Source organism: Apostichopus japonicus, chromosome 4, assembly GCF_037975245.1.
Source record: "Apostichopus japonicus isolate 1M-3 chromosome 4, ASM3797524v1, whole genome shotgun sequence".
NCBI lineage: Eukaryota > Metazoa > Echinodermata > Holothuroidea > Aspidochirotida > Stichopodidae > Apostichopus > Apostichopus japonicus.
Window position 1 is genome coordinate 20,877,207 of NC_092564.1, and position 22,373 is coordinate 20,899,579.

General features: G+C 38.8%; 1 protein-coding gene across 4 annotated transcripts in view; it reads left to right on the forward strand.

Annotated features, from left to right (window-relative positions):
- LOC139966794 (uncharacterized) overlaps positions 1-22,373 on the forward strand; it is a 37,380-nt gene that overhangs the window by 799 nt on the left and 14,208 nt on the right. For 3 of the 4 annotated variants that reach the window (XM_071970153.1, XM_071970152.1, XM_071970154.1), the window contains exons 2-6: positions 10,513-10,645; positions 12,393-12,494; positions 15,649-16,083; positions 18,719-18,895; positions 21,457-21,649. In XM_071970153.1, the coding sequence (XP_071826254.1) occupies positions 10,529-10,645; positions 12,393-12,494; positions 15,649-16,083; positions 18,719-18,895; positions 21,457-21,649 (1,024 nt within the window). In that variant the 5' untranslated portion in view covers positions 10,513-10,528. Of the gene's footprint in view, positions 1-3; positions 9,108-10,512; positions 10,646-12,392; positions 12,495-15,648; positions 16,084-18,718; positions 18,896-21,456; positions 21,650-22,373 lie in introns of those variants that run through there. The other variant, XM_071970151.1, reaches the window with a different exon arrangement.

The following is a 22,373-nucleotide window of genomic DNA, read 5'->3' on the forward strand; positions in this document are numbered from 1 at the left end:
TATGTACTAATAATAGGCCTACACTGTACTTGTGTATTCAATTTAATATGTGCTGGTACTGTGTGTAGTACCAGCATACATAGGTTCTTGACATACATGTGTTAAGTATCGGTGCTATATTTACATGTGGTTCGTCATGTCTAGGCTCAAAAAGTATATGCTGCAATTTGTAATTGCACACACCATTTGCTTCGTTTAATATTTTCATCATTGCTGATATGAGAAGGGAGAGATGGGGTTACGGTGTCTGCTATGGATAGGCATTTCTTATCGGAATGTTTACCCTTGTAAAGAATACTTCCATGCTTTAAAATATGCAATTAGTCCATCTCATCAATCTCATAAATTTTAAACATGGTCTCAGTTCATCCTTGTACTTTGTTACCAATAGATATACCTATTTTGCAGTAGGACTTTGCTTGGAGATGCCAAATAAATGATTTCCTTCAAAACTGACAGTTTGACAGTTTGTTTGGCCTATGTATTAAAAGACTGTTGAAGATCCTTGATTAGTGTGTGAGTTGTTGTGCCTCACCATTGATCAACACTGACACATATGTGTATTTAGTTTAAACACTTTGTTAACAATTGTGCACTCTGGAAATATTCTGGTAATTGGTAAGCATAAGAAAAATAAGCAGTGAAAACTTAGTCTGTATTGTGAAATCAAAGTTCCAATTGAAGCTATATTTCATACTATAGAAGTTCTGATTTAACTTTTAAATGAAAAGAAGAAGTAACAGTAGAAGAACTGTGTACCGTACCGTTATTTAGAAATTGAGCCACAAATGGTTAGACCATTTAGTTTAACCACCAGCACACTGTTTGAGCTTATAGACAATTGTTACAACTCTTTGGGGACTTCAGACAAGCTTGGATGATCTTCACCCTTAGTGTGTAGTTACTAGTTAATATCCTTATTGTCTCCAATGGGAAGTTTAAAGGTCCTTTGACTAGTACAGGAGCGAAAGTGAAAACCTTATACACATAAGCTTGGATGAACTGTTTGCTTAGTTCCAAGATCCACCTTAACTACTATAAGCTTAGTAAATTGGAGATTAAAAGGTCATTTGAGGTCACCATATTTCAATGCCTGAAAACCTTTCAAAGGTGATAACTTAGAAAGTAAAGAGCTCTAGGAAGAACTGCATATGTTGGTATGTAGATGTAGCCCCATAGCTACAATAGGGCTCTGTAATGTGGCTTCACCATAACTAGTACATGAACCCAGTTGTTTTGGGTGGAGGTCAAAGGTCATTTGAACCTGAACATCAAAGGAGCTTGCATATGCATAAAAGGATAGTCTAATATGTAGTGTAAAGGTTTGACACAATTTGGTGTAGGTCAGAGTTCAATTAAGGTCACCATGGGTCAACTTGGTATCCTTGTAAACAGGATATCTCTAGATAGGAAAATATTGGCTCATATTTTGCATGTGGCTTCCCTATAATGAGTACCAGCTACCTTATTGTTTTTGGTGGCAGTCATTTGGGTCATCAAATTCACACTCTGTAAAGTCTTATAAAAACAAACCTGGTAAACATGATATCACAAGATGAGTTACTTCACATAACTCATATTTGCTAAGTCTTTCTTAAATATTTCCAATGTAGACCAGTAGTACATCAGGGTAGGCAACTTCTGAAAAAGGGATTGTTCTCCTGTTATAGATGTGGAGAAGAGGGCCACATAGCTAGGGGTTGTAGGAATGAACCTAACCCTGAGTGGACTGCCAAACATTTAAATGAACGAGGCACCCTGCATAGGGAAAAGCAGTTAAGTGCTGGGAAAAAATTGGTCCCACCCCAAACAAAATTGATCAAAGGTAATCCAAGATATCATTGGTAATGCTAATTAGAGTCCTGGACTTGTTTCACTTGCCTGGTAGATACTGGGTCGCAAGTGACAACTATTTCAAAGTCCTTTGTTATATAATATTTATCTTATGTACCCACATTCCCATTGCAGGACATTCTCCACATTGATGGTGTGGGTGCGGCAGACTGCACCATATGTGAGGTATATATATAGAATTAGTCATTAGCTTTCCTTCAGAGGTTAATGCTACGGAAAGAGTTAACCTCACCCTAGCAATTGTTGTAAACAACCCCAATTATAATAAATGGGTTTTCATGAATGCAATTGTATGCTGTTTGGGCTTACCCTGCAACATTTCAAAGATTAATGGAGAAATGTGGTTGTGACATGAACATGAATCTATATTGTTGATCTCAATGACATCATTGTATTCTCCGTAACATTTGAAGAACTTTTCAAAGGTTAGACGCTGTACTTGAATGCCTCCAAAGTTTGGCTTGAATTTAATGGCATCCCAATGTGAATTCTTGCACAGAAATGTTAAAAGGATTGTCTGTGGCCCAAAGAAGTTACCTTAAAAATGATAAATAATTTTCCAAACATGTTGTCAAAGTACAAGCTAATGTTGCGTTTGACAGAGAAACAATATTTTAGTCGATGAGGATGGACATTTCCATTATGATTTGAACAGTACAGAACGTGACGTCAGCTACGCTAATGCAGATTGCGACATAACCCATGCTCCGTACAGTACCTACAGTATTCACAACAAAAAACGTGTTTGTATTCAGATTAATTTCTTCCTTAATTTTCGGTGAAATTTCTTATAAATTAGATATGTTTTCAACACAACACAAGATTAGTTTGAACAGCAGACTCTTCGTTGTTTAAACATCGCGTTATCCAGCTCCAACGCGAAGAATATTCGCATGTAGGCTACTCTAACGTTTACAATTGGACAGTTCTGCAAAGCCTAAGCTTCTTGGTACTACATTCTGCTTTGACATCAATTCCGCCAAGTTTCATCTTTCGGTGTTACGAATACTTTTCAAGTTTCCTTTTACTGTAAGTTTGATCCGTGAATTTTATTTCAGCGATTTCGAAGAACAGTTGATGAACTGTGGTTTGAGTGTGAGAGTGTGTTATGTGCAACGCTATACAAGTATACCAACTGAGCATGGTAGGATATACGTTCACGATATCCACATAGTAATAGTCAATCACCTGTGCGTGTATCTGTACACGTGAGAGTGTATTTGCTGCGGAAACGGGAGTGCTAACTTCAAGTCGCCTGTTTTGCCTATTTGCCTGCGCTACGTCAATCACCAACTTGATGCGTTCCAACAAGCAGTACGTTTGGTGAGAAACTGAATTTGAAAACCAGATTTCTACAAGAAGAAACCGTCGAATGGGGACATTTTTTACATGTTTAGAAAGAAAAAAATAAGGACTACAAGGGCAATGTAACAAATTTTCCACCAGACAATTCCTTTAAGTACCTACAGTAGGCCATGTTGTCTCACCCAATGGTGTAGAAACTGACCCTGACAAAGCTGAGGCAATAAAAATTGCCCAGTCCCAAAGAATGTGAAAGAAGTAAGGTAACTCTTGAGCTTTGCAGGGTGTTACAGGCATTTTGTAGAGGGCTGTTCTAAAATTGCAAAACCCCTCTCTGAACTAACTGGTTGCCAAAGCCTACATTTCTAAAATGGGACTGGATGCAGGCTTTTCAATCAGCCTTTGAAAACTTAGTTCAGAAATGATCCTCTCCTCTCCTTTCATGGCCTACACAAATTACCCCCCCCCCCCCGTTAAGTTGCACACTGTTACGAGTGGCGGTGGGTCAGGGCGGTGCTCTACCAAACCCCGGGGGGCAAAGATCGTCCAGTGGCCTATGCCAGTCCGGGTCTGAGGAAGGGTGAGAAGAATTACCTTGCTCAACAGCATATTGTTCTTAAGTATATTCACGATGATATGGGTCATCTTGGTATTGAGCGTACACTTCAATTAGCACAGCTTGTTCATTGGCCTAAGATGGCTGTTGCAATCACTAATTATGTCAAGAACTGAGCATTGTCTGAGAAGAAAGGCTGTTCAAAAGCCTGCTGACAAGGCTCATATTGGTCATAATGTACACAAGTGAGCCAATGGAACTTGCCTGTATGGACTGTTTGTCTTTAGAGGATCTGAAGGAGATATGAAATGAATTGGTTATCACAGACCATTTTTGGTTTCGATGAAATGGTAACCTATGCATTCATGCAGGCGGAGAGTGTGTGTATGTATGTATGTGTGTGTGTGTGTGTGTGACGCCTGGCTTGTAAACACGGTATCTCAAGTAGGGAAGCTTGGACCAATCTAATATTTGGTGTATATGAGTGCCACATTGAGTAGATGTGCCCTATTTTTTGTGTTGCCTGTGAAGGTCACCAAAGGTCAGTTAGAGGCCAAAAACCAAAATATTAAAACAAGCAATAAATCCCATTAACAGGATCCGACATGGTTGATATTTTGGGACCAGTTGTGAATGGGGTAAGGGATCATTTCAAAACATAACAGTCATGTGATCCAAGGTCAACAAAGGTCAATCAGGGGTCAAAAACTAGTATTTTTGCAATAACTTGAGAACCAAATGTCCGTGAAGGTTGGGAGTTACACTATTGTAATCAGGGAGTCGAGCCGCATCTAGGTGACCTTTGACCTCAGGTTGACCTCCAGTGACCTGTATTAGCTTCTTTCAAGTTGATTCTTTGAAGTTTCGTGGGCATATTCCAATCTAACTTGTCCATAAGTGGACTCCTCTGCAACCCTAATGTGCGAAGTTATTAGAGATTTGGTTTGGTTTTGTAATACTTGGTGTGTGTATTCATAACATTGAGTACAATAACCCTATTGCTTTTGATGGAGGTGTGTATAACCACGTACAGTAGACTGACCTGTGTTAGCATGCCATAGTGTTATTGTAACAGCTACTTCTGGTTACACTAACAAGCAGAAGTCTAGTGCATTGAAGTCATCGAAACCTCAATGCATTTTGCATTCTGGTTCTCACTATGTACAGGCATACTCCACAGGCTATCAGACTGCTTACACTACAGCTAAAATACTTCTTGAAAACTTTATAGTGCATTACGGATTTCCAGCCAGGCACCAAGGGAGAAATTTTGAATCTGCAGGCATTAAACATCTTTGTGACATGGTAGGGGTGGCTAAATTTCAAACCACTCCTTACCATCCCAAGGTAATGGGCAGTGTGAGAAGTTTAACCGTACACTCCTGACCATACATTGCTAGATGTAAAGAAGGCTGAGTGGAAATCCCATGTAGCACCCTAGTTCATGTATACAATTTACACAGTATCAAGGTGTAGAGGCAGCTTCTGGGCATAGTAAAGGTACTACTAGGTCTAGGCAAGATTGTGCTGAGTCTTGGGGACAAGTTGGAATTTGCCTACAGATTAGTCTCTGAGAATGCCCAAGCAAATGCCCAAGACAATAACCTGTTATCATAGGAAGTTGTGTGAAATGCTCTGAATATGCAGACTGCCTTTGCAGTCACTCCCCCTCCCAAGATTTGTAACACCACCAAAAGCAACAAAAACACCTGCACTGCTACTAAACCCTAGTTCACAAGGATTAGCAACTTAGCGCAAAAGCCACGGCACCCTTCCACTACTGATAGTAACAGGGAAACGACAGATGACAAGGATGACTTGTGGGTACTTACACATGTCCTACCCCCATTAGGGAGTGAGATACCCCAAGGCCCACAGTTAGAACCAGTTCCAACCCATTGTGTATATTGTTGAATTTTTGTCAATTTCTACTAGTTTTAGTACTCCCTCAATTTGCTGTTTGTTCAGTTGTTTGGTGGAGTGTTTCTCATTCTTTCTTCCCAGTTGTTGGCCATTAGTGTAATTAGTTACTCTGTATTAAGTTAGTTCTTTTCTTGTATGCCTCTGCTAGCTTATTCGAAGCACATTGTTAGGTTAGGTATTTTTGTCAGCTTATTATCCGTTCCTTTGTATTATTCCGTTTGCCATTCTTGTTTGCCTCAATGCAGGAATTCAGAAATGTATTCTCGGAGCCAATTTAAATGTGTGAAGTGCTCATTGTTTTGTCCCTGGGGTTCGTGGGACAATCACAATATTTGCATTAACTGTCGTACGTGCATTAGTTAATGCGTGTATGTCGTACGTGTATTAGGAGGGATCTGTGTTTAGTATGTAGACTTTTCTCACCAGCCCTAGAGAGTCAGACGCTTCTTGTGGGTCGCTGGGAGAGAGATGTCTGACTGGTATCAGGACCTGAGAGCAGGAACTGAGACGCAACAAGAGTAGATCCTGAATGCGGTTCCCAAGAGGCCGTAAAGCAAGAGATGGTCCTCTGGCGCGGACGAATCGTCGGAATCCTCAGATGATTGAAAGCAAAGAGGTGATACCGGTCCCCTAGATGGAGACATAAGGAGCCAGCATGGCTGGCGCAGTGACAGGCCTCCTGTAACTGCTCCTAGACAGAGCAAGAGAGGAGCTCCATGAAAGAGAATTAAAGGGTGACAGACCGTTTGCGTCCACACCGGCCACAGTAGGGGACCAGAACCGGTAGAGAAGGCTGAGGAAGGAGATGTCCTGGACTGTAGAGCCTCAGTCGCACACTTAGGTTTAGAGGACAAGAGAGATGAACCCTTCGAGTTCGAAAGGGTGTCAGAAAACTTCATTTTTAGAAATGTGCAGAGACTCTAAGTTGGCATAGATGGGATAAAATGTCGCTCGAATGAAGGCGACAAAGTCCTTAGATGTGTCCTGCCCCCGCAGGTTTGAAACCGTTGTGGGGAAAGGAAATTAACAGCCTTTCCGATGAAAGCGATCATGAGAGTGTCAGACAAGGCTTGGAAGAGCTTATCCAAGTGTCCGGCAATACCCAGGAGGCAAAGGAGAAACAAAGAAAAACAGAGCAGGACTCTTTGTCATTCCAAGTACTTAAAGACCCAGCACAGAGATAGCTGTAGGAAACCTTAGTGGACGTGGATGTAGTGAACCCGGTCCGACATGAAATTCGGTCCTTATGTTAGTAGCCGAGGTATAAATGAGATAGCATCAACAGCTGCCAGAAGATAAGACACAACATCTTTTCATGCTGGGCCGATTGGCTAGACTGTTTTAGACCAGTTTACCAGAGTGGCAACTAAGTATATGAGCTCAAGAAAAGAAACGTGGTTTCATCAAGGAGATGACCCTCCTGTGAGCCAAAGTTGAGAATGCTTACGTTGACGTTCCTCAGTGAGGGTCTGTTTGGGGAAGTTCCAATGAAACTACAGGAGGTATCCCGGAGAGAGACACTGGCAAAATCAAAATTTGGGTCAACTGAAAGGGTAAGAGAGGGGCGAGGTCATCCAAGGGGAGGCGGAGGATTTCCTCAGAGGGCAATGCAGAGCAGGGGCTGTATGAAGACCCGGTCGTGGTCCCAGTACATGGGTAGACACCAGAGAGATGGGAACAGAGGCGGGGGAACCTCAATGACTAAACTGGACAGTGGCTACTCCTCAACTAGACTGTTGTTCTCCGACTGGCCATACGGTTGCCCACCTCAAAAACCGGATGTGGGGGAGATTAAGATCCTGTGCCTATCAGTAAGCACTAATTGACACAGATCAGTGGGTGTTGAAGGCAGTATTGGATGGACAGAGGACAAACTTTGCCTTCTGTCCGCCTATTAATATTAGAGACTGGGGAAACAGTTACGTTAACACCAATGTACCTGCTCAAAGGTGAAAAGGGGTTCAGAGGGGGAAATTTTGGTGTTGCTTGAAAACAAGTAGTCATAGAGGTTTAGGAAGAGGTGGGATTGCTCTTCTGGTCCTCATTCTTTCTCTTCATAGATGTGAAACCCCTCAATAAAAATTATGTGAAAACCAAAATAATTCCATGTAGAAACTCTCGCTTATCATCCTGTTACTTGGAAAGGGCACATGGGTGGCATGCATTGGTCTTACAGACACCTACTTGTGCATACCGATGCACGAGAAACATCAGCGATATCTAACCTTCCGATACGAGGGAAGGGATCTCCTATTCAAGGTGTTGCCATTCGGCCTGTCCACATCTCCTGAGGGTTCACCAGAGTTGCGGGAGCAGTGGTCTCCTGTCTCAGCAAAAGGGGGTGACGTTGTTCGAGTACCTGGACAATTGACTGATAGTATGACAATCGGAAGAGAATACAAGGAGCAACGTGAACAAAACCATTGATGTCTAATAGAGAAAGAGTACCACATCTACATGTTAGAGAGGTATACTGCCAGACGAGCAGTTGAGAACTTACTAACATGAATAAAGAGCCCCAGCCCCCACTGTCCCACAGTGGTGGTATAAACTCACAACTCCATGGTGGTGGCCTACATCAGCCGTCGAAGGAGAACACTCTAGTGGTGTACAAACTTATCCACACCTTTCCAACTCTCTGTTTTTTCAGTCAGGTAGGCTAGAGCCTAGAGGCCCTGCAGACTGTGGTTTGGGGAGTTTCCTCAGTTAGTGATGGATGTTCCAGTGATTTTTACTGGACACTTATCTGTTGCCACAGAGGAGAGGAACCCTCATACATCCAGACATCAAAGGCCTAAGCTTACAGTAGTTGCCTGCAAACTGCCAGGACTTCCCTCAATCAGAAGGGCCTTTGGGAAACGGTTGCCTCAATGGTAGCCAACGCGATGAGGAGATCAACAATGGCTGCAATTCCCGACTATGGAAATTTGGAGAAGAGTGTCACGGTACACAGATGCCTCCTACCTAGATTTCTGCGACAGATCTATATAGTTTCCTGCAGAGCCTTTGAGGGGAGGGTTAAGAACTGGCCGCTATAAAGAATTATAGGTCGAGGATCTGGGCAGCCCACAAAGGGTTCGGCGATGGTGCAAATTCAGGAACTAACAGATCATCCCAACTCCTAAGGGGAATGGCTTCAAAAGACCGAGGGTCAGACAGTTGATGCCATGGTGAGGTTGTCAGGTGTTGTTCAGGTCTTGATAACACAGCTTTATGAGTCTATGGGTACAGCCTTTCTGGCGGCATTAACTAAGTAATCCCTGTTTCTCTTTGCAGTGGCATTGGCCAAGGGAAGGCATTGTCTTCATACTCTGTCCACTAGGTACAACCATATCATACTTAAAAACCATGGGGCTCAATGGTTCCGGATCCAGCATGCATAGCCAAAGAATTGGAGGGATATCTCTTTTCCAGAAATTAAGATCATAACCTTGGTGACAAGATAAGTTATGGTGCTCAGTGCGTTGAAAAGGTAGCTGTTTCACATGCTGTTCTACGCCGCCCCCACTATCCACGTGTTAAAGCGGCCACCCAATTTAGCCACTAGAACCATAGACATACCACAGAGTATCCAGACCAGCAACTGCACATTTGTTTGTAGTTGTAATTAAGTGATTTCGGGGAATTAAGTTGATCTTGTTCTAAAGTAAAGAGTCAGCTGTTTGACAACTAGTGTGCTGACTATACAAGTAGTCCCATATGTTGTAAATTCATGTTTTTGAAGTTTGACTGAAAAAATTATATTTTAAAAGTCCTTCACAGACTTTGGATGTTAAAATCATATCTTTAACAATCTATGCCTGTGTCATCCATTTGCTAATAAATTTTGTTGTGACTGAAAGAATATAATTTTAGTACCACCACACTCCAGTTACATAGATCCACCACAGCAACAACAAGAACACTTTCACAGTATGTCATCTGAGGTCAACAAAGGTCAAAGTCACAGTAACCACAGTAAACAATACAGCTTGAGCAAACCTTATACATGGTTCACTGTTCTGAGTACAAATACCTCCACAGTTTTTGTGGTGGTTTAGGATATTTGATTGGAACGAAGGTCAAAGTTCTGGCAATCATGTAAACATGTAACTACAAAAGTCAAACCTTTTGTGAACTTCATACTCGGATATGTATTCCCGTCACATACAGTAGAAGGGAATAATTTGGTGTTTAAATTTGTGCAGCGTGTTTGGAGGCTCTGAATTGTGTCTCTCATAGAATAATTTAGTCCCCATGTAGAAAACTGTTATACATCTTTACACTTGTCTAGCATCTTGACAATTTTGTATGGCATTAAATAATTCCCTGTGTAGAGTACAATAACACTGTTGTTTTCTTTTTGAGGTCAAAGTTCAGTTGAGTTAAACAGAAGGTTCATAAAATTAAGTATATATACTTAAATCAATACTACAGTATGAAATATTTCCAGAAATGAAATGAGGGCGATATTGAAAAACATAGCATGCATAGACTCCGGATGGGTGACCTGGTTAATTCGTAGATGACATTGCAAGGCTCCTACCTGTACTGCATAAGATTTGTCACAGGGGTTATACCTGTAATATGGAAGGTTGGCTTGTAATATATATTTTGAGTAGTCGAATGAGTACTTTATTTCAGAATACATAAAAATACTGTTCCTTATACGTCATCTGCCGTACAAGCAGTTATTTTCTTAATAGTTATATTTCTACTTTTGTTTATATTTAAAAGCCAACTTACATTACACATATCAACATTATTGTACTAACCAAACCTTCAGTACATGTACTATTGTCTAGGGGATTACCAATGTCTGTATCAAAACACAACATATTTTAATATTTAAAGACATCTTAGTCTATATGTTCGTCTATTTATCTCATACTTTACAGAAGTTCTTTCCAAAACATGATTGGTCATGCTCTCTCCGACCAGTGTGAATTGCCAAGAAGCATGGATTTCAATGGAAACACCTGGAAGCGAACACATTTGGAACCTCAGAGGAAATCGGACATCGACAAGACAGTATGTTAGACTTAGTTCCATTATTAAAAGACTACCCTTCGGTCTGTCCCTTGTGGAAAACTGGGAGTGTATTTTAGTGGGAATGTTGAAAGATGCTTGTGTAGCTTAAAGGTCTACAGACACCTAGGAACAATAATCACTCTAATAGGCATTAGAAATCATGAAAATATTTGCAATTCCCATCAAAATCCATTTTTGACCATTTTCTAAGTCTTTACTTTAGTCTGATTTCATTTATGAATAAACATTAGCTAATTATGCACATGATGTAAATGGAGTGACTGCCCAAGTTTCTGTTATTCCTTTGTTTTTACAACCTTCATTTAAAGGACACTGAACACAGGTTTGTGACGATTTTTTTGAAATATTTTATTGTCTTCTTTGAAAAGAGGAACATCACATTATTCAAATAACATATGTGGGCTTGTATATTAGGGGTTAACTTATTAGGGCTAAAATTAGAAATTTTGATGAGCGCAACACTCTACTTCATAGTTTGTACATATTTAATGAATTTTCCCAGATATATCAAAGCTTCAAATGTGCATATCTTGAATAAACTAAAAGAGCTGTGCGAACAATTTCAGCAGATTTTGAATGAGACTATCACACACAACTAAATATTGGGCAAATTGGCTAGGTGTGCATAGACCTTTAAATTGACACAAAGTACTGTGTATTTATGTTGTCAATGTAAACATATGTGTCCACAGTTTCATTTTTACTCATGATTAAGTCAGTGAGTTTATGTCTGCAATGCCTGAATAACACAGATCTATTTATTACAAGTCATTCACAATACTGAAACAGCAGATGTATATAGAGACATATTTAAATAGATACTGTGCAGAGTTACTATGGCCACCATTGTGTCCATAACAGGCTAATTATGTGGAACTCACAGTATGAATGTTGGAGAAGTACAGTATTAAATAGCACCTTGGGTTTAATCTCTGTAGTAGGTGCAGTTAAAATCCAACAAATCTGTCAAGCAATAACAGTCAGATATAACTGTTGCATTCTTATTGACTTTTAGCTTTAAATGGCAATAAAGTAGCTGGTAATTTGATTGAATTGGGAAACATCTTATTGAATGACTCAACTTCAGTTACATTAGTTCATAGTCATGTCTAAAGCCATTCACCATGTCACATGCCTTTCTTATAGTTGCAATGATAAAGGCTTGTGATCAGATCACTGCATTCTAGCCAAAAACTTGTTTGCAATTTGCTAGTTATTTTGAGCTCAGTTTATATTGCCAGTATGTACCCATGCCCTGGCAATGTATCTGTATGTCTGTATGTCTGTCTATTAAATTAACCTTTGAAAGGTTATTTTTCCCATCTAGAGTTACATTGACCGATCTAAGTCATAGTTGTTGAAAGGTCTGGTAGTTGTGTCATGAGGATGGCCAAACATAAGATTATTTACAAGGTTTCACCTGCAAATATATTCTGACTTGAAAGTTATATAATCACTAGTTGATAGGATTGGTACATAAAAGAAGTTATAAAAAGTTCAAGGGTGGCATATCGAAGGTGGTAAAGGTCAAATTATGCTATCCTTTTCCAAAGTCATTGCCGCAGAAAAAGGTGTACAGGAATGAAATATCAAAGATCACTTGAAGTTATTAGCAACAGCTAGAAAGATGAAACTTATGCACTGTTCTTGTAAAAAAAAATTCTTTGTCCATTTAAAACTTGTTTTAGCTTTGCTATCAGTTTATCAGTTCCTCATTATTTTTCAGTGTCCAGAGCTTTCAAAATTGTTAGATTCGGATCATCTTGATGGCGAAATAGCTGCAAAAAGTCGAACCGCCGTTCAAGTCTTGCCAACATCCGTACAAAAGGTGAGTCACTTTCTCTCATGACTTTGGTGGATATTGTAGATATCGTAAACAAACCAGTTAGCAACTGACTAATATAGTTTAATTATGCTTTAACTGTAGTCTATGTTCAGACATTTCTGGAGTGAGGATAGATTTTGAAGTTTAAGTGTATCAAAGTGAGGACAAATCCTAATTTTCAGCAATTAGTGGCATTAATAAGCTTTCATGATTATTCAGGACTTTTTCAGGAAAAGGAAATATATTTGTATGGAGTAGTCAGCTTTGAATGTACAGGACAAACTACTGTTAAATGTTATTTTCTATTTTAGTCTTCATGAAATTTAGCAAAGGCATGCAGTCTAGCCCTACAATTACAGTAGATAATGTGCGTGGATATGAACAGCACATGTTACAATTGTTAGGTCTACAATATGTAGCCTGCCATTGGGTCCTAATTAGTGTAAAATATTAGGCCTTATATTTATAGTAAACCCTAACCATGGTTTGGTTCTGAAGAAGTCAAAAAAGAGTTGGAACTGTCGAAGATGCTTGGCAGAGCATAGTTCTCTTTACTGATTCTCACGAAGGTGCTTGACATTGGAAAGTTCATCAGGAAATGGTGTAAGTTGGAGTAAAGAGGTCTGATTATGAGTTCTCAGCTTTTCATTCCAGAAAAGAGACTTCCAGTTGTAGAAAGATGGTCCATATCAGTAAGAACTTTAGAGGCATAATTCCCTTGATAACATTTTCAATGCATGTTCTATTTGCATTTTAAAAAGAACAATTTTGCCATAGCTGTATTGGTGCTAAATTGTACATAATCAGTCTCCTGTATAGGAGTTTTTTATTTCAAAATTTTGAGACAGAGAGATTCAGATGTTTTTGCTCTTTTGTTTTTAGGTAAGGACTATTGTATTTTAGGAGAAAGGTACTTTGTCAAGACTTGCATGAATTCTCGCACTGTTTGCAATAGTCTGTGACATTTTGGCCATTTTGAGTACATTTAGCTGCCACAATTTGGTCCTTCTATGAATAGAGTAGCTCTAGCTGAGTGGCATGCTGGCGGTAACTCTTCCCCAGTTTGTAATCTGTGTCATCTACATTAGATCCCAAATTCTAGCTAGCCAAAGATTGCTAAGTAGAAAGTTAGGCAGTGAATGAGGAAGGTTTAGTCTGATGTTTAGTTGATGGTGATGTTTGATTGCTGGTAGCATATTTTGAGGCCTGTACACTTTGACAGCCTTTGATTTAAATGAGTAGTAAAGCACTAACAGTAGTTGAACATCTATGTTTTTCTTAGAAATGGTTTAATGGGATATATAGTATGCTTATTGCTTAGTGAGCTAAATGTTTTGATCCTTGTGGAGCTAAAATATTGCTCATCTAAGAATGTATCATTCAGAGAGATACCATGCCTGTTTAATATATGGTAATCATTTTTGGAGGTATTTTGCATTTAGCATATGGTGATATGGTGTGTGAGAGTGCGTGGGAGTTCCATAGGGTCTTTAGTCTACCACTGAGTACCCCTGGGATTTGGGAAATGTTCAAACACAGGAATTTTGCTTCACAGCAGAAGCTTAAACAGAAACCCTTGTAAGTCAACAGGTTCTGCACCTATAAGGTTCTTCTGTAGTAACATTGGAAATGATAAGCAGTCATGCACCATCATTGGCAGGAGAGGTCAAGCAATATTGACCTCATCATCATCTGTCTTACAGTAGCCTTAACTGATCTGCCAAGGGACTGGCAGTTTATCTGTATGACTGATCACAACTGTTAAAAGCATAAAGGTTACTTTTGTGTCATCAATGGCTGTTGAGGAGGACATGGCATGGGTGAGAAGGTACATCAGTATGATCAGTATGGGAGGTTATAACCCAGGTGCTTGCAGGTATGGATGTTTATAGTGGATGGTGTATGAGCTAGGGTGTTTCTCCTGGGATGTCTTTAGTGGTGTAAGTTGGCACAGGGCATGGATTGTGTGATGGTTTTAGTCATTAGGGTTTTAGTCATTGCATTAGCATGATGTGGCTTTGGGTTATTGTGGGTGCCTAAAGGTATGATTTCTAGTTGCCATGGTGAAAGTATGTTTGTTAGATTTAAAGGTATACTGGATGCATCACACACAATGGGATTTTTTGGAATAGTTAAGTGGGAAGCAGAAACGAGTGAACTGTAGTGTGTACTTCATATGGGTAGATTAGTGGCTTAGTGTGTTGCAGGTAGGAGTTTTCCAGTTGACTGCTTGACAGGGTAATCTTTAATGGTGGTGTTTGTATAGTGCAGGGCGAGGTTTAGTTAAATTAATTGATGAATGTAAGAGGATACTTCACTGTAGCGTTAGGTTGAATGTAGATGCCTAAAGGGATAGTGAATGAGATGTGTGTGATTTACTGGTTTCTTAAATGTACAGCATGTGTGGAGTTTGATCTTATGAAGATGGATGCCTAAAGGATAGTGAATAAGATGTGTGTGAACAGTGTGATTTACTGGTTTCTCAGATGTACAGCATGTGTGGAGTTTGATCTTATGAAGATGCAGACACAGTTAACTTTACAGTAAATGTAGTTTCCTCATATGGTTATAGCACTTGCTAAGTGTGTGTGCAGTGTGTACATGTGGTACAAAATACAGTATATCTAAAGGTTAAGCCACTGGGATATATATAAGATGATATATAGCACAATGTCAATAATTACAAATTGTTACTATCATGGCATGGGTGCGCTTGAATGGTGTTAGAGTACACCTTTAACTGACAAACATCAACTCATTTATGGTAAAACGACAGCAGGTTTCTGGTGATATATTGCTTATTGGGTTGAAATGAACACACCTTAAAATTAAGTGTTGTCATGATGAAGTCATTGGTGACATGATGAGCCTGTTGCTCTGTAAAGGTTAGATCCACAAAGTCATTTTGAAAAATTTTGGGAACAAACTTCGGTCTACATCATATACACATCCACAGTGAATACAATAACCCTATTGTTTGCTGTGGAGGTCACAGATCATTTGAGGCCAAGAGCAGTTAGGATCTGAAAACCTCCACCCCACCCCTACTGACCCTAGTTTCCTCCCATTTTTTTGGTCAGCATTACTCCTACATCAGTTATTCTACATCATAATCAGGATCTTTATTAATATCATTTCACTTTTTCTCTTCAATAAGGTATTTCGGTTAGAGTCAATGGAATGGACTTCATCCTCTCATGTGAATAGCGATCAGAGACGTGAGTCGTCACATGCAAATCAGGTCACATGTGATGGCACGTCTTCCAGCACACAGTCTTTGCATGAAGACCAAGTCCTGAATGGTGATGTGTCTTCAAGCACACAGTCTTTGCATGGAGTTCAGGCCACAAGTGATGACCCCTCTTCAAGCACACAGTCTTTGCGTGGAGTTCAGGCCACAAGTGATGACCTGTCTTTGAGCACACAGTCTTTGCATGAGAACCAAGTCCTGAATGATGACCCATCACCCAGCACACCCCATGGAGGAAAGGAGACAGTTGATGGCACATCTTGTAGTACTCTCTCTTGGCACTCAAATCAGGACAAGAATGATGGCCTGTCTTCCAGTACACACTCCTCGCATGCAAATCAGGTAAAGAATGATGACATGTTTAAGAGCTCTGTGGTTAGTAGCAGGGTAAGTAATGACTGGATAAATGAACTGGATATGGATACATGAACAGATATATGATCGGAATGGATCAGTAAATGGATATAGAGTTGATAAATATTAGACTGGATGTACTAGACTGTATCCCATTCAGAATTTGTCTTACTCAAAGCTGGTTGTAATCTTTCTAACTGATTACTTGCCAAGTAAACCCACTGGCAACATTGTCACTTTGATCTTTTTGTTGGTCGGATTGAAATCTTTTGTGGGCCAGATTCTTGGAAGCAGGAGTCCTGTTGCATACCTCTGTCATGTACCTATTTGGAAGTGTTGTCTAATTAACTCAAGTCGGTTAATAGTGTAAGTATGTGATTGAATTGTAAAGTCAATAGAGATCTCAAGCTCATGTGTGGAGACCAAACATAAAGCAGGATTCTTAGTTTTGGTCAGCATAAGAAATCGCTTTCAGGTACTTAATTTAAACACTGACTAATCAACTAGACTGCTCCAACTGTGTATATGGATGTTGGTGTTTCAGGTTAGGTCCAGTGATGCCAAATGTTTGCATAGGCCTGGACAATGTTTAAATACTACTTATCATGTTTTACTATGTGGCGCAATTTTACAGAGCACCAGCGTTCCCTTGTAGAAGGGAGTGAGGGTCTATTTACACACAGTATGGTTTACCTTCAGGTGATAAAACCACTGTCATTGGTTCTTCCAATACCCATTATCCAACATAAGCACCTTGTCAAGAGTAGGTTCACAATTCCTACCATGGGGTTTTGCACAGAACATTATTGTGCAAAACCCCATGGTAGGAATTGTGAACCTACTCTTGACAAACTGCTTGTGTTGGATATTCACAGTAACATTGAACAACCAATTATTTAATAGGTTCAAAATGTTGCAACCAATTTTTGAGTGCAAAAGTATGTACGGTAGACTTAATTGATATCGAGTGTGCATAAATTAGCGATTTGTTGCAAGTCTGTGTTGTATGTATTCATAGGGAGTGAACAAGGCCCTAAAGAACATCAGCAAGTTAATAGAAGATCCTCAAACAACCTGATTTGTAACAGATTTCACACAGCATATCTAGAACAGCTGAACATCTTTGCAGCACCCCCCCCAACCCTCCCTCCTACAGCACATCAGGTCTTTAAAAAGTTTTGTTCTCAATATTTTGATTCTTTCTGACTTGCTCCCCCCTCCTCCATCAGTAAGCAAAACCAATTGCAATTGAAACACAAGATACAACTGCTAGTTCTTTTCATAAGCATGGTCTCCATAGTGATGACTGGGTTGGAGTTACTTTTATACAAATACAAGTAGATAAATAATTTGAAAAGATTTGTGTCAATTTGAGTCTAGAGGATATCCTGGGTTTGTATGACAGTGCTTAGCTCCCCCTTCCCCCTCCCTCCCCTTCAAATTGTGAATAATAGTGTGCAAGGTCAAATTTAAAGTGAGTGATGATTGGTTATATTGGTTAGTTTGCTTTGACCAAATTTAAAGCAAGTTACCGATCTAAAATGCTCACATAACTTTAAAAAATATGTAACCTTTGTGACACCGTAGACTATTTTCTAGTTTGTGCTAACTTGACTTAACCTTCTATAAATTATTTCTTACATCTTGTGAACACCTGTTAAGGTGTACAATGATGACCTTTGTGTTACCTGAGTAGATATAGTCTAGACAGGTATTAAAAGCCATAAATATCATTCGCTTTCTATTGAATAACTACTACATTAGTGGGAATAGTGTGGGTACATTTGTCAATTTCGACAGTTTGATATGTGTACATAACTATAAAAATGTCTATTGAATAAAACTTTGTTCTGTTTAATTTTTTGTACATAATTAATCTTGTTGAGAACATGTCTAAAGATATTGTTATGAGGTCAATTCAGCTACAAGTTCCACTTCCAAGCATTCTAAATTCTAATTCTTGCTGACAAGGTGTAAGTTGAGTGCAGACAGGTGAAACAATATGAACTCAACCAGTTTCTAAAATTAAAATGCTCCAAATTATTCTCAGAAACTGGAAATTTATTTCCCATGAACTTAGAAAATTGGTGGACATGTCATCATGAATACTACCATGCCTTTCCAACGAATACTAAAATATCAACAGACTGACTTTAAAAGTAGCTCCTACCAAAGCACTCCCCTATCATGCATACCCTTCCCTGGACCTACATTCCCAGCACATTGTTCACATAATGCAACCTATCGGCAGTTAAACAAGATTTGGGTAAGGATTAATCCTGTATATATTGTTCCTGACTATATAGTCTTATGTAGACTGGGTGACATTAATTACTCTTGTGATAAAATGTTTACAACTCCTGAATTACAGTGTCATATTTTCTTGAGGCAAGTGACAGGCTGACAGTGAAGATGTTTGCAGACTTTCTTCAGGAGGCACACACCATCTTGTTGATAAAAACTAGTATTAAATAAACATAAAATATTGGTGTACTCACAAGATGAGGTAATCTTTGTGCAAAGCATAAATTTTGACTATTTCTGACAAAACTAGTGGTAGCTGAACATAAAGTAGTCATTTGAGGGTTTTGACACAAAACAATCCTTTTCTTGTCTCTTACAGACTTCAGATAAGCCAGAGAAGAGCAGCAGCAATTCGGTTATGCTGAAAACTTTTTCGGACAGTGGCGGTACTCAGATAGTCAGCAGTAATTCCAGGAGGAAAACACGACCACAACATGCAACGAAAAACTGCCAAATGACTGATATATCAGATGGACCACAGAGCAATAAAGAAAATGTAAATATTTATCAGTAGCTGTAGTTTCCTTTGTTCTTGTGATTACTTGGCAAAAACGCTTCGGTTGTGTGGCAGTCGATCTGATATCTTACACTTCCTACACCAAAGTGCTCTTCTCGTTTTTTATTTTTCTGTTTAATTACCTGCTGAGGACAGTTAACCTGTAGAATTCTAACTGGCATTAATGTGTACATACATTTGGAGGTGGCCAGACTTATTCATAATTATGAAGGACACCATAAGTAGGCTTGGTAGGGTATTTCTCTGTTATGGAGTCCTAGAAGGCTAGTATATTTGGTGTTAATCAGCAGAGGTCAACGTTCATTTGATGTCAACATAGCCCAAAACATAGAAAATCTTGTAAAACGTATGAAATGTTTCTCATGGCAGGTTTTGTATGCAACTTGACAGCTTATGATGGCATGGCACCTTTCAGAACTGAGTATTGAAGTTCACATACTGAGTAGAGGAGCCCGTCCCACACAACCCATGTAAAGAAAACCCATCACAAATTTGGAGTTGCCATTTATTTCATTTATATCAGTATCAGATCAATAAGACAGGAAGATGCTCAAGCTATCAGGCCTAAATTTAAAGTAATCTTAAGGCTGTGTATATAATCCTGTCCAGCACTCCTTTAAAAGTGTATGCAAGTGACCAAAAATATGGTCTAATGTAAACTGGATGACATTAATGGCTCCTGTGGTAAAATGTTTACTACTCCTCACACCTTGTGCTGTTTCCTTTAAGTAAATCTAAGGGTTGCAGTGAAGATGCTCAAAGATAAGTGTTCAGTAGATGCACACCATCTTGTTGATGAAAACTAGTATTATTATTAACATAAATTATTGGTGTACTAAAATATGAGCTAACCTAAATAGATGTTGATTACATGTTGACACAGCTAGTAGTTTCTAAACAAGGCACTTGTGTATTGCAAGGTAATAAATAAAAGCTTGTGCATTACAAGATGGGGTTACCTTTGTTTAGTAAATAAATTTGACCAAATTATAACAAACCTAGAAGTAACTAAACATAACATATTTGTGTATTAAAAGATGAAGTATACATTATGCTTTCTAGTTGCTTAGCTTCCTAACACGATTTGGTGATTCAATACATCATTCATTCATTTATTTATTTTTATCACATAGTAAGACATTGTCAACGTATAAACATTGTCTATTGTTTGCCAATTCTAGCACCGATGGAATTTGAAGTGAAAGATATGAGATATTCAAGCCTGGATGAATTTCATTGAGTTAATTCTAAACACAGAGAAGCCGATAAAGTAATTGGTGATAAGAAATGACCTTCATAGTCCGTTTGGTTTTCCCATCATCCTTCTTGAAAACGAGAAACAAAAAAGGGTTTCTTTAGCTTAGTTTTGCTTTGTTTGAAGAACGCACTGAAAGGCCAAGGACAAATTGAATGCTATTATAAAAACAGACTAAAAAAAGAGAGTAAAAACAGGAATAATAAGCATAGGTTATGGAAGAACATCTGCCCTGAGAAGCTACAACTGTGAAAGTAGGGAGATGACTCTCTCAGTATTCAATAACCATTAACATGTTCAATGGGAATACTAAAAGATGTAGTGGAATATTGTTGGAAGAGTTTAGAATGTGCGATTTGCATTGCTTGCAAACAGAACATAATAATGACCCATAATAGAGTAAAACCAGGGGTTATCAGGTTTTTTGTGACCACATGTTGTCTGGAAATGACAAATTCTGTGTAAAGATTTTTTGGTTTTGATGATAATCATAAACCTTTGCATTCATGATGGCGAATGTGTGATGTGTGTGTGCGTGCGTTTGTGAAGCCCAGCTTGTGAACATGGTATCTGAAGAAGGGAAGGTCAGACTGATTTCATTTTTGGTGTGTAGAAGTACCACATTGAGTACAATTGTATTCAATTGTTTTTTGTGGAGGTCACAGGTTTCAGGTTTGTGAACTTGATTTCTTATAAAATATTTTAAAATGGTATGCTCAGTGTACAACCAAAGGTACTTCACAATATTTGGTTAATTTGTGTAGCAATTTGGCCACTGTGCATAAATAAATCAGATCAATTATTTTCTGGCATGGCCAATAACATCACATTCTATACTTTACTGTACATTGTTGTTGGATGAAAATAAGTAATTAGTTTTGAAGGTCAACATTCATTTGAGATGGAGAGGATAGTATGGAAATCTTATAAACAGATGGTCCACATGAGTGTAACGAACCTTGTTGGAATTATGGAAGTGTATTTTCAAACAGTTATTCTTCAGTAAATTTTTTGTTAAAGGTATCAGTTGTTTTTGTTCTTCTCACCCTCATGTTTGCATACCCATTTCGAATATATCATTGAAAGACGAAGGAATTCCATTGATTTTGGTCATTTTGCAAAACTTCCCAATTTTCAACAGCTCAAAAACTGCCGCATGTTACTCTTCTCTCCAGATTCGTTGGTAAGGTATCAAAGGAATGTTATTCCAATTTGTAACTTGGGTCATGATCACTGTCAATGCTTGTAATTTCAATTCTTTGCTTCTATTTTCTTCTTTTTATAGACGTCCTTGAAACCACCGAGTCCCATTGAACTTCAGATGAGCTGCAGTGAAGATGATTTAGATGAGTCACAACTTGACGTCAAGAAGCAGTACTTAGCAGCAATGATGGAACACAAAGCACAAATGGAAGAGTATATGAATGAAATGGAGCAATACTTTTGCGAGAAACATGGTCTTAACAACAAAAAAGAAGGTAAGTTTGACTTGGTTTTCTGATTATGCACGTTAACCTAAATGTGAACATGGGACTACAAGCCACTTAGTGTACTTAACAATGTATTTCTTGGCTGCTTATAGAACACAGTGAGTGTGAGTTTTAAGGGTTCCGTTGGGGTTTAAGGGTCTTCCAAGCGGACTTAAGATTTTTATTGACAGGCAAATAGTCAGTTTTGGCTTGTCTGATTCATGGCCTGTTGCTTTATTAAGGGTGCTTATTGTACTAAATGTGCAATTTGTTTGAAATTTTATTTGAGATATAAGGTCGTTCAAGGTCAACTTTTGAAAACTCAAGCACAGTAATTCCAACAGTAAAGCAGTAACTACAGCACTAAAATTTCAGACTACTGTATATGTGTATATCCACCTTAGTATTAGAATATTTATTGATTTTGAAGGTCAAAGTTCATTTGTGATCAAGAAAAAGGATGGAAATCTAATAAACAGGTCTACATAAGTGCAAGAATCTTGTTGATCATGTGGATTCAGCACTAGTTGAAATCATCAAATATGGCAAGGAATTACTAAGTCATTAGGCTTTCTGGTGCTGTTTTTTCTTTGGCTGTTTTCTTTCTGGCTGTTTTTTCTCCATTCCTTGCCAAAGTCAAAAGTAGATATTGCTTAACTTCAATTAGCCTTTGCAAAGTAGTAAATGGCAGGCAGATGTTACTTCAATATAGAGCATGTGACAAGTTAGTGTA